Source organism: Ylistrum balloti, unplaced genomic scaffold (genome assembly GCF_031769215.1).
Source record: "Ylistrum balloti isolate Yb309-2 unplaced genomic scaffold, AGI_CSIRO_Ybal_v1 Utg369778, whole genome shotgun sequence".
Lineage (NCBI taxonomy): Eukaryota > Metazoa > Mollusca > Bivalvia > Pectinida > Pectinidae > Ylistrum > Ylistrum balloti.
Genome location: NW_026781968.1, coordinates 174,920 through 191,379, shown reverse-complemented (window position 1 = coordinate 191,379; position 16,460 = coordinate 174,920). Strand labels below are relative to the sequence as shown.

At 33.1% G+C, this 16,460-nt stretch overlaps 1 protein-coding gene across 1 annotated transcript; it reads right to left on the bottom strand.

The window, feature by feature from the left end:
• Positions 1-2,473: 2,473 nt before the first annotated feature.
• Positions 2,474-12,027, bottom strand: LOC132544046 (nucleotide exchange factor SIL1-like). The gene is made up of 10 exons (XM_060207611.1): positions 11,862-12,027; positions 10,381-10,563; positions 9,702-9,797; positions 7,269-7,385; positions 6,174-6,274; positions 5,507-5,695; positions 4,917-5,038; positions 3,715-3,979; positions 3,447-3,499; positions 2,474-2,875 (listed from the first exon to the last, which is right to left on the bottom strand). The coding sequence occupies exons 2-10, from the start codon at positions 10,550-10,552 to the stop codon at positions 2,581-2,583; spliced, it is 1,410 nt and encodes a 469-aa protein (XP_060063594.1). The 5' UTR covers positions 10,553-10,563; positions 11,862-12,027; the 3' UTR covers positions 2,474-2,580.
• Between the last annotated feature and the right edge of the window lie 4,433 nt (positions 12,028-16,460).

The following is a 16,460-nucleotide window of genomic DNA, read 5'->3' as shown; positions in this document are numbered from 1 at the left end:
TGCAGGGTCCCAAAGGCACCTAACTTCTGCAAACAGAATCACGTGACTTCAGTCTTGATATTTGGTCCTCAGATAAAAGTGTTTTAGGTCATCAACTAAATTAAAACTTATTAATTACATCGTAGACCCCTTTTCAAGGTCACACGACAAAAAGACAAAACCCAAAATAACACGTAACTTTGTGCCACAACGTGGTTTTTCAATGCCCCCGGACCGAAAGATCGCTCTCATATTGTTTTTGTGGTGCCTTTTTTTTTTTTTTGTTTGTCGTCAACTTTAACCTTGCCCATAACTGTTGCATCATAAGAGGTAGGGCTTTCATATTTGGCATTTGTATTCCTTGTGACAAGCCCTTTCTGGTGGTACCAAAAGTTTTGACAATGACATCTTGATTTTGTTGTAACTGGGGGCATAGTGTTTCATAGACACACCTTTTTTTGTTTGTTTGTTTGGGTTCTTTTTCATCTGAGGATGTTGAAAAAGGGCTTCACCTCCTTCATCTACATTCAATGTAAGGCAAGTGACAAGTGAACAAGTTTTCATTAGGGTATTATATGAATATCTGTTCCTGTAGAGCTGTATTGTGTTTTGTCACTAACATGCCGTGAATGAATTTTCATTTCCTGAGATTTTATGAAGCTAGTCCTAGACATTTCTAGATGAGTTTCTAAAAATCTTACAAAAAGGCGAATAAAATTTGAATAAGCTTCATTTGATAGGTTTTCGTCAAAATGTCAAAATAAAACGCGCCATTTTCGATTTGGCATCCTAATTGATTTCTGAGTGCTGCAGCCAAGACCTTGGTGCCCATCTTTATTTACTATTTCCTTTTTTCTCTCTTCTTTCCTTTTAATCATGTGAATTTGAAAACTTTTCTTAAAAAATGGTGATAATAATCTTAACTGCCAAATCCAAGAAGTTCGCCTGTCAGCCATTTTTTTTTCTGATCAGTACCAAAATCAGAAGGGAACAACACAGGGGAATTTATATATAGATTCTATGCGAACTTTGAGAAAGATCTATTGATGACTTTTCGAGAAACAGTGATAACAATATTTCATAGTCGCATCCAACATGACTGTCTGTCAGCCATTTTGTTTTTCTGATCAGTCCCAGAAACAAGGGGCCAAGGGGCACATACAGATTAAATTTGAGAAAGATCCATCCAGCATTTTTCAAGGAATAGCATAGCAAAAATTGTTCCCAGAAGGTGCCTAATATGACTATGCCTCCGAGTGGACACCGTTGATGAAGGCTAGAACAAGGTACCCAGAGAAAGATCATTAGGAATGCTGCGCCAAATAACAAAGCATTTTCTAAAAGGGTACAAGATACTAATTAGAACATGGATCCAATCAAACATATGAACTAAGGCATCTATTTAAACCAAGAGGATGACTTCTTGTTTTCCCCCAGTTTTTTAATTATCATTTTTTATTACCAATGTTCCATAGTTCTTGCAAATACTGATTTTCAGATTCAGGCCAAAATTGAGCTCAATTGAGATCTTGTGAATATCAAGCAATGTACCAAATTTGGTACAAATCTGAATTTTTATATAAATATACAAGGTACAGTTGTATACATATATAGCTATTTGATGAAGCAAAAAATTAATAATTTTAAGGATTCGAAAGTCCTGTAGCTCTGGCTAATACACATAGATTTTGACCAATATCACACAAATCCAAGATCTTAATGATATAAAGCAATTTACCAAATTTGGTTTAAAATCTTACTGTAAAAAAGAAATTACTAGATGTCCTTTAATACTGGCAAATGTTAACAGATTTTGACCAATATTAAACTCACTGGAGAGCCAACTGATATAAGAATATAAACCAAATTTGGTTCCAATCTGACAGTAAAATTGCAGTTACTTGATGGAAAGAAAGACATCTATTTTCTGAATCTTTAAAATTCTGTAGGTTTGACAAATGGTGATGTATTTTGACTAATATCAAACTCATTTGGGTCTTATATATAAAGCAAATGTATATAAAGAACATCCAAAAGAGACATAGAGATAGACCAAAAATAGTATGCATGGGTAATCAAAATATGGGGAATACAACCCATTGTGGAAAAGGGTGATTTTTTGGCCTGTTATGAGAAATGAAGCAATTTTGGTCAGAATTCAAACTCAGATAGGATTGAAATATATGACATACATGAAGATTACATGGATAAAATATGGCAATGACGGGGTAAGGTTAATATTATTTTTAATGATTTGGAAATATGTAAAGTAAAATTATTAGTTAGCTCTGTTTGGGAGAGAATTTCCAAATGTTTTTCCGTATATATTTTGTAGAATTAGTAGAATTTGTCTAGACTAATCCTTATATTCTCCCCAATCTTTGATCTCAGGGTCATAAAAGTGAAACACTGCTTGATAAGGTCATCAAGATCAGATTTAACAAATGTTTCAACAATGTATCGGGTACCTCAAACATAACACAAGAACAAACTATAATTTAAAGAAAATTTAATTAATAAAATTATGATATGTACTTCAACTGAAGAAAATAATAAATTGTAAGAAAGAATATCAAAAATGTTTAATAAACCAGAAGCGCATTAGAGTTCATCTTTGGAATCTGTGATTGATGATGAAATGATTTGAGTAATATATTGTGCTATTCCTGTAAAATACTGATCGTCTTGTTCAGTCTCTCCTGCTGCTAAACTAGTGTACTCCTGGAGGAGATTTTGTAGGATAGAATTAGCTGTTATAATATTCTCCCGACAGGTATCTTTCAGGGTCAGCATTGCCTGTAGTACTTTCTCCCGACTATCGTGGTCTGGAGCCTCTAAAAGGCGTGGTAACCATGAACACAGGCCCTGTTCCTTTATTGCTTCACGGAGGTGTACCCTGCAATTAATAGCAGTAAATGTAATGATACTGACTACCAATCACTACACAGTTTAAAGACAGTAGCATGAACTAATTAGTGACAATATTCTTTAAATTTCTTCTTTTTTTATCAGAAGGACTTTTTAAAAATTGACAGAGGTTAAACTCTCTATGAACATTTAAAAGCAAATTTTGTCTCGTTGTGACATGAATTTGTAACATTTTCTTTGTGAATATGCAAATAAATTGATATTACAATTTATTTTTGTGGTTATATATTTTAATGAATTTTTAAAAAAGTGACTATATTTTGTATTGACTGTGAAGTTATAATAAATAAGTGGTGTCTGTGAAAAGCCTAGTCAGCTTCTTTGTTTCATATCTCTTCTAAACATGCCAGTAATTTGACTATTTTGGTTGTGAAAATATAATTAAAAGTAATAACAAATAGATTTCACTCGTGTGTCTAATATTTTCATATCTTTCATGATTGCTGCACAGTCATTAAAGATATTAAAATATTACGCACACTTGTGAAATATACTTGTTATTACTGAAGACACTATAATAAATTCATGAAAATACTTACATTTTATACTGTTTGACTTTTTCTGTATTTTCTTCCATGGATATTGCAAAATCCTGAAATATAAATAGGCCAAGATGTTGTGATAACAATGCAACAAAAAAGTTGTTTTTCAAGCTATCAGAAACTTATTGGAATATTCATATTTAATAGAGAAATAAGGAAAACACTTGGATATATCCATTAATAACATTGCCAAACACATTTCATCTTACTACACAACTCTGCTGTTTGCCTTTATGACAAAACCTACTTCACTGTGATTAAGTACCTTTTCTACAATGAGATCTTGAAGCAGAGTGATGACTTTGATCTGTAGATAGGTGAAATCCTTGGTGCTAGAAAGCATGCCCTTCAATGCAGCAAGGCCTCCCAGATCAAGAAGGCGTTTTTGTGCATAGGGAAAGTGCCGGATAAGAGAGGACAGGGCGTAGAGAATGCGTGGTAAAACCTTTTCCTCTGGCTCCATGGACAATAGACGGATCAGCTGGGGCAAGATTCCTGCCTCCAGAGCCTTGACCTGTACCTCAGGATTACTGAGGGATGATGAGAAATAATACAATTTATAGAGTGTTGATATATATACATATATCTAAGCACACAACTTTTACTTAACATCATTTATGATATTGTCAGTTTAATATGTGCTAACCAGAAAGGTTTCAAATATATTTTTTTGAAAGATGATCACAGCTAATTACTGTTTATTGCAGTCAATGTCTTGTATCAATAAGTATAAAGCTTATTTCATATTTCTGTCAATGGGTAAACAATTTATAATGTACACACAAAGTCAGGACGGGCTCAATGCAGGACGATGAAATAGCATTGGTTAATAGTTTTACAGATTAATAATATAACGGGTCAGGCTTATTGCAGGACAATTAAGTAACAATGGTTCATAATTTTACCTTACAGTAATATACTGGAGGAAGGTTTGTCCAGGATAATGAAATAGCATTGGTTTAAACCTTAACTAAACAACAGAACATGGCAAATATATGGGTGAACTTTGAACTGGATGAATACATTATCTAACATGCATTTAACTAACTGATCAATAATCTGGTTTTCAGTTGAAATTTTATGTAAGTGAAATACTACAATTACACCCTGATTGCTACTTTACAGCTGTATTTTTGTCTTATCATGGTTTTCGTTTTCTTCATATTGACCAAACAATCAACAATAGCCTGTTTAACTAGATAATGTTATATTTGATATAGGAAAACAGGAACATATTCTATAAACTTCTGGTTAGATCTGGATATAAAGACATCTGGACTAATATCTTAAAAACCTGTATCCTAAACAAAGATTATAGGTCACATAGCTAGAAAACAAGCCAATTCACAATAATATCAAGCTCTAGTGATCTTCAGTGTATAAGTTAGAATAACAGTACAACACAACTGATAACTTCTGTAGTAATAGGGATACAATTTTTCCATCGAGAGGTCAATTTAAACATACCTCTGTACAGCTGAGCCAATGACAAATGCTGACTGTTCCCTAGTGAGTGCCAGACTATCATTTAGTCCCTTCATCAACAGTTTCATTCCTCCAAGGTTACAGAATATCTGGGCATTATCAATCTGTCAAAGAAAATACAAACATTAAAGTAATAACTACTGCTTCATATTAAATACTTCTTTCAAATGAAGGTATTTTCAGGAGACTTCATTTTATATTGTTTTCAAGGATCATGTACATGTATCCTGAACACAAAACCAAAAGAAAAGCAAGCATCCTTTGATAATTCTGCAAAAAGTATATAACTTTGCTTTGAACTTTTTGTTAAGCTACATATTTTTACAGAATTTACGATAGTTACATAGTAAGCTTGGTAGAGCATCACAAAAATGGGAACTTCTAGACCTGTTTCTAAAACTTGTTTAGAAATTTTAATTAAAAAATAATACTATTAACTTAAGTACACAAATATAGTATAATATACTTTAATATAATCATATATATGATTTAGTATATAGATTCAATAACAGAAAACAATGGTTAAATGTTAGTGGTGTACACTTCTGAGTGGATACATTAAAAAAATCTACCTGGTGTAAATAAAATTCCAGATCATCTAAGAGATGTTTTTTCTGTGCACCATCAAGGTCTGTAGAGTTGAGTCTATGAAACAAGTCTGTAACTATCTCCCCATCGGTCTTAATCTCAGTATTCATATCTGTAAGCTCCTTTTTCAGTTCTTCATACTTCCTAAATGACTTCAGTACTTCTTTCTCTCTCTAATGAAAACAAACAAAGGTACAATGTGGTATTTTTACATATGTACACTATAAATACTTTATATCAAATTATAAACAAGCATGGTGGTTGATGACCTATCCATCCTCGAATGCAAAAGGCTATTGTAAACTTCCACTATGGCTTTGAAGTAACTGTGAAAGTCCAGAAGATATTATTGTGATTCATATTAAAAGGTATGATTAATTAAATACAAAAGAATGTTACTTTTATTTCAATCTCCAAATCATCCTGTATGCGATTGCAAATGAGGGTTCTAGATGATCCTGTTCAGTCACAAACATGTAACAGACAGGCACTCGTAAAAAACTCAGTACCGTCTCCCAGTGGTGTACTGGTATGCTTCTATTTTTGGTTTTTTTTTTCATCCTGTCACTTTTTTGTGTCAACATATAAGCCACACTGGTATATAATATATATACAAGAATATCTAATTAAGGATTTACAGTTGTAACATACCTCTGTGTTATCCTGCTCGTCTAACTTTGTTGTTTTGAATTCCTTCAATGCCTCTTTGAGTTGCTGAGGAGTAAACGACTTCTCATTTGGATTTAACATACCTGAAAAACCATCAACAAACTTAAGTCACGGTACAATGATCACATATAATCAATTATGTAATCTTTCAACCTCATCTGATCCAATGATCAATTGCAACTTTTCATATTTGATTAAGGCTACCTTAATATTTTCTGATGTTTTAGCCATAAGGAAAGTCATATGTATAATAAAGATGGAAATTATCAATAACATTCATTCTTATGCAAATATCTTACGGAAAGTAAGGTATTTTTGTTTATGGTTTCAAAAAATGAAAATTTTCTGCAACAGAAAATACATTCACTTTTCATGATTATTGTACCCAATTAAGTAATTGATTAACTAAATTTAAAAAGCCTATTAATTATGAAAAACTTCATCATGTCCATTCTTTGACATCAAAATTTCACACACAAATCTTATTAGCGGATGAGATATATACCTGATCTTAATTGTTTTTACTTCTTTGTTTAACTGTAGTTGTGAGTCTGCTGATCATGTAAATGTGAAATACCAACAAATATTTACCTTATATATGTTTATATTTTCCTTTTTGTTCTTTCCAAAATTTCTATGCATTTGTTCTAACCAACAACATTTTTACCAGACATAGCAAGGGTTAGCATTGCAATACAGGCAAAGTTTTATAGAGATAGCAGTTTTCTGGGTTTTGTCATCCTCAATACTCAGAGAGCAAAAGTGATCATAACTGCTGGAGTATCGAGAATGTGTTTGTTTGCTACAATAACTTGACATAATTTATCTAGGATGTTGAAATCAATGTCATTTATATCTGACATATGTTTATGACATCAACAAATTAAGTGGCAGAACAATTACTGTTTGATAATAGCAAATCAACAGCATTCTATAATCTATGGGAGATAACAACTTTTCACTTGGCTGGGTAAGCAGCAAAATAAAATCTGATTCAATCTCAAACTCCTGCAAAACAAAGTTGCCTACTGGAGTGTCTGGATAACTCCAAGAATACTACCCAACATTGACAACTACCTTCTCTGTCACCTGATTTCCAGTATTTGCTTTCTGTGTCCCCCTCCATCAGCTTTGCCTCTCGGTCACCTGTCTCTAAATTCATGCGGACATGGAGGCCTGCTGGGACTGACTGACCTAGGATTTCATAAACATTGTTTTAAGGTGTTTGTACATATTAATTAAAGTAAAGATATGAACAGGAAACAAAGTATTTTCTATCTGAAGTAAACTATGATGTAAATTTCAGTATTTAACACTGCTAAGGTATGTAATTTACCTCTCTCACCTACATAATAACACAATATTGTTTACAGTATTTGATATTACCTTTTTGTTGATATTTGTGTGTGATAATTTACACGTTCAAAGCAGCAGTTTCTTTCAAAACATATAGCATATCCCATCTTTTTAATGTTGGCCACAGGATTCAGAATTTTATCTTGCTATAGATAGATTGAGATCACAAAAGATGTGTCTACATTCCATATTAGTTAACTGTGTATGATGATGGTGACTTCTAAAACAGTGAAAAAACCTTGATACACATATTGTTCACCATAACAAAACCTTAATCAAATTGTTGAGACACTCATAGACGATGTGTATTAAAATAAAGGAATACAGGAAGTGATATATCAATATGGAATATAATGGAAAATAATGATGATCATTATGGTGGATGAGTGCGATTGGAGAGATAATAACTGATCACGGCCAGTCAAGTGTGACTCTGAAATCTACACCTTTTGCTGTGTAGTGCATGGTTATAGGCCACTGAAGGTTTGAATATTTTCTTGCGTTCATGGAGATGGGTAGAGATTTCAACATGGATGATCAATTATTATAAATGACAAGTAATGAATCAATTACTATTTTTTTTTCAAATTAACTGTTTTTTTTAATTCCTTTAAATGATCTTACACAAAAGTGACCAATAATATTTCATCAGTTCATAGCTTGAGCTCTGCACATTATTAGGTCTCAAATACAAAGTGCATGCTTTAAGATGATGAGTCCTACTGATATTAGAAGTTGTAGAAGTTGAGGGCAGACAGTCATCTTTCTAACCTTAGCTAGTTGGGGTTTCTCTTTAGTGTAATGATAGAGTGTCTGGCTATATATATACCTCGCCAGAATAATTGATATTAGTGGAGATGAAAACCAGAAAGAAGAAGAATACAAGGTATAGACCTAATTCAAAACCTAGCAGCTAGGACTGTGTTTTCATGACTCTTTCCCATTACATCTGTATGTATTAATTATCTCACCAAAATCCAAGAACATACAGAAATATGTTTATTTCTGAGTCAAAATATAAAACCAATTACGCCTTCATTTCCAGATACAATCAACCACGACAGCACAATAAGTGACATTTCAACAGAAAAGTGAGCTGATAAATCCTTGCTTGCTATTGTACACATGTGAAATATAACCATCTCGAGCATGTAAGGAGTATACTCAATTTACAAGACGGATATAACATGATATAGAAAATTCATACATGCCAATTAGCTGTCCAAGCATTTAAACAGTTTAAACTTGCTCTTAATGGTATGCTGTAAATTCACAATTAAGGCCATAAGCATTGACAAAGCATGAAGATGTAATCAGAACTGTTGCCAATAAAATAAAATAATAACAAATCTTTATTAGCACAATTCAATGATGTAATCTAAAGACTGCTTTAAGTAGCTTGCTGACTGCAGTTAATTTCTTTAAGCATCTTTTTCTCCTCCATGCTTATTTATCATAAAAAGCTGACTCTACACTAGTAAGTGGTGTTTTGTATGAAAGTTTTCAAAAATTTTCCAATTAATTTACTGTTATCATATACAAATATCTATCAAAAATGAAAAGTATGTCAAATGTCTATTTAATAAATCATGTAATTACAAAAAAATTCAATCTGTGAAGTCTGTGGTGGTAGGGTAGGCCTACTGAAAATGAAACTAAAATACAAACTTCCAGTTTAAAAATTATGTCTGAAATCAGTTACTGTTTCAAATATATATAATATCTTCCATAGAATAATAGAAAATATCTAAACATATTTAAGACTTTATTACAAAGTAACTAGTGTATAAGAAACCTCAAAAGTATGGACAAGGGACATAAATCCATCACTGTAGATGATAAGATTTTTCTTCCAAACAGAAAAGAAGCAAATTAATCTCTGCATGAAATAGTTCCAAGTTGTCATTTAAAACACATCTTATAACATTTCTGCCTTTTCTTTTTATCTGATATACATGTATTTATAAAATAATAGCATCAACTACTTCATGAACTGATTTCCAACACATTTTACATTTTTTCTACAGAAGTATATGTGCATTGTTGGGTCTTTTTTAGGTGTAAACTTCAGTCCAGGCTATAAATAACCTAGGGAGCTTGTGATGGCTATAAGGTACACAGCATCTTAAAAATACCACATTAAAGTTGCCATACCTTTCTTGACCGTTTTCCATTCCTTTGTTGGATAGAACACATCCATATTTGATACACCTTCTTCTAATTCCTCACTACCTTCCACAGCAACATCAGCTGGTAAAAGACAATGCAACACTAACTCTAAGATTTCATGTATATAAAGACTTTTATGACAGACAAATCAATTTCATTTCTAACTTCATAAGAAGTGTATAAACTTTTTTCATTCAAAATATTGGGTTTGCCTGTCTGTCCTAGGCTACATCCTGTCAGTCAAAGTGTCATGCTTGATTTCCACATATGACTTTGATTTCCTTACACTTATCAGATTTAGTTAAATTCATTCTACAGGTGTGCTTTCCAGGACTTAAATATCAGGGACGTATATTACTGTAGTTATTTCTCAAAATTATAGACCATATATATTCTTATCCTACAATAATCCCAGGAGGCCTAAGCATTAGATTTATCTCTGACATTTGGAGGTTGGCACATTGCATAGCATTGATCATACATAATATCTGTTCACAGTGGATTTTTTACTTGAACTGTGGATTGGCTTATTACTAAACTTAGGCTTATTGTCAGATAAAGATGATAATACTGTGCACATACAAATATTTATACGGAATCACCATTTCTAGTTATATTTATCAAACATATTAAAAGATAATATAATGTTCATTGTGATATTTACCATCCTCATCATTCAGGTCTTGGGGTACCAGCGTGAGTGCTCCACCGTTTCTGACCTTGTCGCCACCAGGTGGCACTTTCTGCGTGTTGGCCATCATGTGGTAGCAGCAGACAAGAAACAACAGCACACTGACAAAGTTCAGCAGCCTCACTCCCTGTATTAATGGTACCATATTGTAGCGTCCTGAAATACAAACATGGTATAATTGAAAGTTATCATATTCAGAATACCACACAGTAAGCAACATTTTCATACGGACATGTGACTGATGATACTACTGTAAACCAATCTGAGGAAGATGGTTTCATTTACTTGTCTAAAATCCACAAAGAAGCAATTTGGTGAAAATTTATCATGATGAATTGCAACGGAAATATCAACAACAAATAAAGTTCATTAAAGTCTGTTTCCAGAACTTTTTAAATAAACGGTCATAATGGATGGTAGCTTATAACTGTCACATCTGTGCTTTAGCTTCCAAAACAGAATAAATTTCACTACCTAACATAACAGATCACTGACAGAACTTGAAAATTTGAATTTTCATATCAGTCTCTCTTGCAGTGTAAGTTTGTGAAACATATATATATTTATCTGCCTCAAACCCCAGACCTTTGTCTTAACAGAACTAATTGCAAAATAATATTAACTCCAGCTTGTATTTTCAGCCCCTAAATAAGTAAAATAATGTTAATAAATTAAATAATAAAAAATGCTAGCCTACCTAGCTCTATAATATAAATGTTAGCATTTCATGAAACAGTAAGAAATCCAATTAGTGAAATGGTAAATCAAAATGTAACAGAACCCAAGGGAGGTAATACATTACCCAGTCCATTTCATTAGCTACTTTGGGTGGGAAGAAATTACCTGGCAAGTTGTAATTGATAGGCTGAACAAATCAAATGGACATATCTTGGATATCACTCTATAAGGAAACAGATGGCCAAGGGCACTTTCAATTTTTTGTGATGAGTTTATTATTTACATGTATGTAGAGAATTATATGTTTAAATGGGCGTCCTCCTTTTTAAAACTGTCAACAACTTTCCAATTTCAAACATAGAAATATATTTGGACTACATACACTGTATCTGTTCATTATATAGTCAATATAGTGAAATTTATCTCTGAACCGATAAAAAATTTGATTTAATTCAGATTGATCAAGTCTGTAAGTGTGGAGACCGAGGGATCTTGCTACATATGGTTATAGGTCACAATCAAATGCTATGTTATAAATAAGATAGTAGCTAGTTTGTACAAATAATAATGGATTTCCTCACTAAGAGACAGATACACGTTGTCGTGGTATTGATCAGGATTCTGTCCTCGATCTGTAACATAAAATATATACGTCCCTGACTATAATGCAAAAACCTCATTGTTGGAGAAACTACAGAGTCATGCCTCTGCAATCGCATTCAGACAGGTGAGAAAAGCGACTAACTGGTAAAAATAAACTAAACCGTCATGCCTACCAGCTTCTTTATCCCGTCTGACTAATCATAACCGCATGTGCCGAGTACACTCATGAACCAATCTACTTCGCTGCAAGATATGTCGGTTGTCATTTCATCCGCATTGTTAACAAATAAGTCTCCTTGGAAGTAACTTAAAATTGACCATCTTAAATGAGAATATTTACTAACTTTTATATACTGCACTCCACCCGGTTTGCATCAGAATTTCCACAACGTGATTCGGCAGACTCTCCTTCTTACACGTCAGATGTAAACATTTACATCGAACCCCTCAAACATGTTCACGAGAAAGATATCAAAATGATAGAGATATTCCGAACCTTTTTGTGCCGGAAGTGGCTGTAATACATTTTGGCGCCATTTTCAAAAATCCGTTTGAGGCAAGATGGTGGGACGCATTTGGAGAATTGATGTGAAATTATAATTGATAATGGATGAATTGATTTGAATGCAATTTCATACAATGTTAGGTTGTGAAGTAATACAGAGTGGGGATGTTTTTTGGGTCAAAAGGTCATTGTTAACATTGTTGGACAATATGCTTAGGACCAGCGACCACAATCAAACAATATTTAAGAAGCGATGTCATCTTGATGCAAGGAAGCATTTCTGCAAATATAGAGTTGTTGATTTATGGAATAGCTTACCCAAAACGTTTTCAATGCTGAAACTGTTATACAATTTGAAATAAGGCTAGATGAACACGGGACAAATAACCCTTTACAGTAACTTATGTTAAGCCATTGTACAGAGGAATTAGTTACATTGTGCTATATATTGATATGGACATAGGGGCTACACACCTGCGTCCGTTATTTATAATAATAAATGGTAATAAAGTTACTAAAAATAGTTTTTTGTTATATTTTAGCTTCTGGATGATAACTTGTGATAGGTTTGACCGATTGTATTGAAACTTGATGCAATCTAATGTTACCAGAAAATACATGTATATAGGGTTGGATTGTGTTAGGGGTCAAATGGTCAACTGTAAAGGCTGTGTAGGTAACTTACTACCATAGATATATATCACCACCTTTTTGGGTCCCGATTTAAAGGTGTGGAAAGCAAAGTTTGTCGGAATAACAAAAGTAATCAACTGACCAATGCTTTAAGTTATTGTGTCAAAAGGCCACGGTCAAATTATACATCTTTATACTGACAATGTAACTGAAAAGGTTAAATTTTACCCTTACAGGTCAGACACAAAGCCATGACCTTTCAGATATGTCTATGTTTTAGTTTGCCAATTGAATTAGGGATGACAAACTTGGTTAAAACTTCATACAGTATTTAGCACAAGGGAGTGCACATAAAGTTTATTTCTGCATTATTTTCTGGTTTTTGTGTCATCCTTCCTTTCAAGACACTGGTTTTTGGAGGGAAGACTTCCAAGTGTTAAAATGATACATCTGTTCATTACTATCAAGGTCTATGTTGCTTAGAAAATGTAATTAATAGCAGGGGAATCAACTGTTGCATGCAACACTAGCTGTTAGCTTGACAGTTCCTCTTGCTTCCTTTGTCAATATGAAAAATTACTCTGAAAGCTGCTTTTGGTAATCTCATCCTTAACAAAACTGCATGGGTTGCAAAAGAAATCATTCTACTTGGGCTTTGTGAAATTTCAAAGTCACTTTTGTTTTGTTTTCATTTTTACCTTTTTGAATGATAAGTAGAGAGGTTAATTCAGGATGACCAGAGTATGTCTCTGGTATGCCATAATTTTCCTCTCCATGTCTTTAGAATCCCACAGGTGGTACTGGTACCAGTTACAGACACATACACACAGAATTCATCTACAGTTTCTATGTAGGCTAGTCAGACAAGTTCTGACTGTCACCAATTTCATTTTGTCTTGGTTACAGATCAATTGTCAGAATTTCCCCCTAATATAGAAATATATAAAAACACCAAATATCCGCAACCCCTGTAAGCGTCTGCATTCAGGGAATATTTTATACAGTTTATAACAGCGCAATAGTCATACATTGATGGAAAGATAAAACGTTTCTACTAGCATGAATATTTATGTCAAATCAATTAAATGTTGTAAACCAATTATTTCCATTCATTTTCCTCAACAACTTTACTTTCCAGTATATTTACAATGACTGACACTCTTTTGCGTTTGTAAACCTATCAAAAAATAGATTCTCGCTAGACTGACAATACAACATTAGTCTTTGACTTTTGAATTACTACAGATAGGCAGCATGGTACAGAAATTTCATACCGAGTATCAGGACTACAATTTCCTTTTTAATATTCATACAAAGTATCTGTATTTGATGAGGATGTTCACCTCCCTTTTCATAAACTTTATCTGGTTTATGGAGTTATATCACTTCTTCCTCTTCAATTACCTCCAGTTATGAAATCAATTCCTTCGATGATTTTCTTCAAAGTTGGTACACAATATCGGTAGGGAATTGCAGTTTGCTCATGTTTAATGGAGTTATGGCCCTTTTGTTGAGTCATCTGATATGAAGGGTCAAATATATTAAAATCTTTTTCTTCTCAATAACCAACAAGTGGCCTAGCAACCTTGACGGTTACCTGAGATAGGCATTATCCAATATAAAGGTTAAAGGATAGTTATAAAGTGTCAGGAAACAGAAATTGTGATACTGAACATACCATCAAAACTATTGATTATTCTTACAAAGTTATTTTGTAATGGGAAATAATCAACATTGTGCTCAAAAAATGCAATTTTTTGCTATGAAAATTACAGTGAAGTCTAAAAAAAAAGTTCCTCCCCAGGAAGAAATGTGATACTCATTTTGGTAATTAAAGTCGCTTCCATTCATGATGAGCATTTGATTCTACCATATCTGGGTCCTGAGAAGATGATTTCTGAAATCCAAGTCAATTTGACCTTTTGCCCCTGTTAAATTGTTTGCAAATGCACAGCATTGGATGAAGGTGATTGCAATAGGTCATCATGTGACCTAAAAAACCTAGGGTGCTGATATGGAGCCTGTTGCATGCGACAAGGGCTACCAACTTTGTTCATATGTTTTACCTTGACCCACTTTCAAGATCACATGGGTATTGAAATACTTAAATGACTTCTCAATAAACCAAAGACCAAGGGAGCTGATATTGGGCCTGTTGCATCCAGGGAAGAAGCGCTACCAAGTTTGCAGAAATTGTTTTTATGAACCTAAAATGTTTTTTTTGAAAACTTAGGTATATGTGCAATGAAGGCCTATTTTGGCTTTGTCATACGTATTTATATTCAGATAACCATCATGATCCAGGAGTCCTTTGTTATTTCAGTTACCACAGTTATGTTTTGTTTTTCAATTGTATTCACTTTTTACATCTAATTACAATTAGTACTGTTTCATTTTGCTTTATAGGCCCCTTTGACCACTTTCACTTGCTGCCAATGGATAGATGACTGTTGTCCTTACCAGCCAGTGAAACCCAAGCAATTTCTTCAGACTAGTCCTGGTCATAAAGTGATAAATATATTGACAAATATTGACAAATATTCCATAATGAATTATCCCTATAATTGTTGGACTGTCAGATTCTATATGCAAGATCAGGCTGTATGATCCTGAACAATATGTTACTACTACAGGTGCTTTTTAAATGCATTATTTTATTCTCTTAAGAATGATATTAGATTAAAAATTGTTACAATATAAAGTGAAAAAAATTAATAAGGGTATTCAAAAGTAAAGAAAGTGGGCCAAAATCAGACAGTTCTTTACTCGTTGTTATTACTGCACTATATGGTTGATCTATGTTGTCATTACTAGGACAACAATTTCCATTCATCTACTATTAAACTAGCTATCAATCAGTTGTCTTGATACTCAAAGATACTGTGATGCTGTTTTATCAACACATAATGTATGTTGAGATAAATAATGATAAATATTATTTTCTAATTCTGAAGAGACAAATCAGTATACACATGAAATAACACTTTGTAATTATACATTTTATGTCTCCGTGAATTTACTTTTACATCTACAGTAACAAGACTGTTGTATGTTTATAAGCCATTCAAGTTGCATACAAAATATAAAACATATAATACAAGAGTGATAATTAACACACATCAATTTCAAAGTAAAAGAGGGATCATTTTCACTTTGAACATTTATCATAGATAATGTTTTTTGGACTTGTTATCAACTTACAGAATATTGAAAACAAAAAGACATCAGTTCAGTTTAGGTTAACTTTTAAGTAATACATATGTATCTACAACAAAAATATTCCATTTTCAAATCAAAGTTATGCAAATAGTGTTTACAGAATTCATCAAGGACCAACAGCAGCCCAGCTACTGCTTTCTGCCAACCTCAAACAAAGTTTGGTGTCTGAAGATGTTAAACACACACCAGATGAAAAAGGTGACTGTATCCACAGGAATCGTGCCACTCATTCAATAATATATGACATAGATTTCAAGGCATTTTTAATGATGTACCAGCCACTTTTTATCTGATGCTTCATGGCCACCTATATAGCTAGATCCCCACCGGTCTCCAGATAATTACCAATCTCTTTAGGTCTAGAAACCTCCATATAATAAATCTGACTGTTGTGACTGTTCCTCCATTTCCTGTT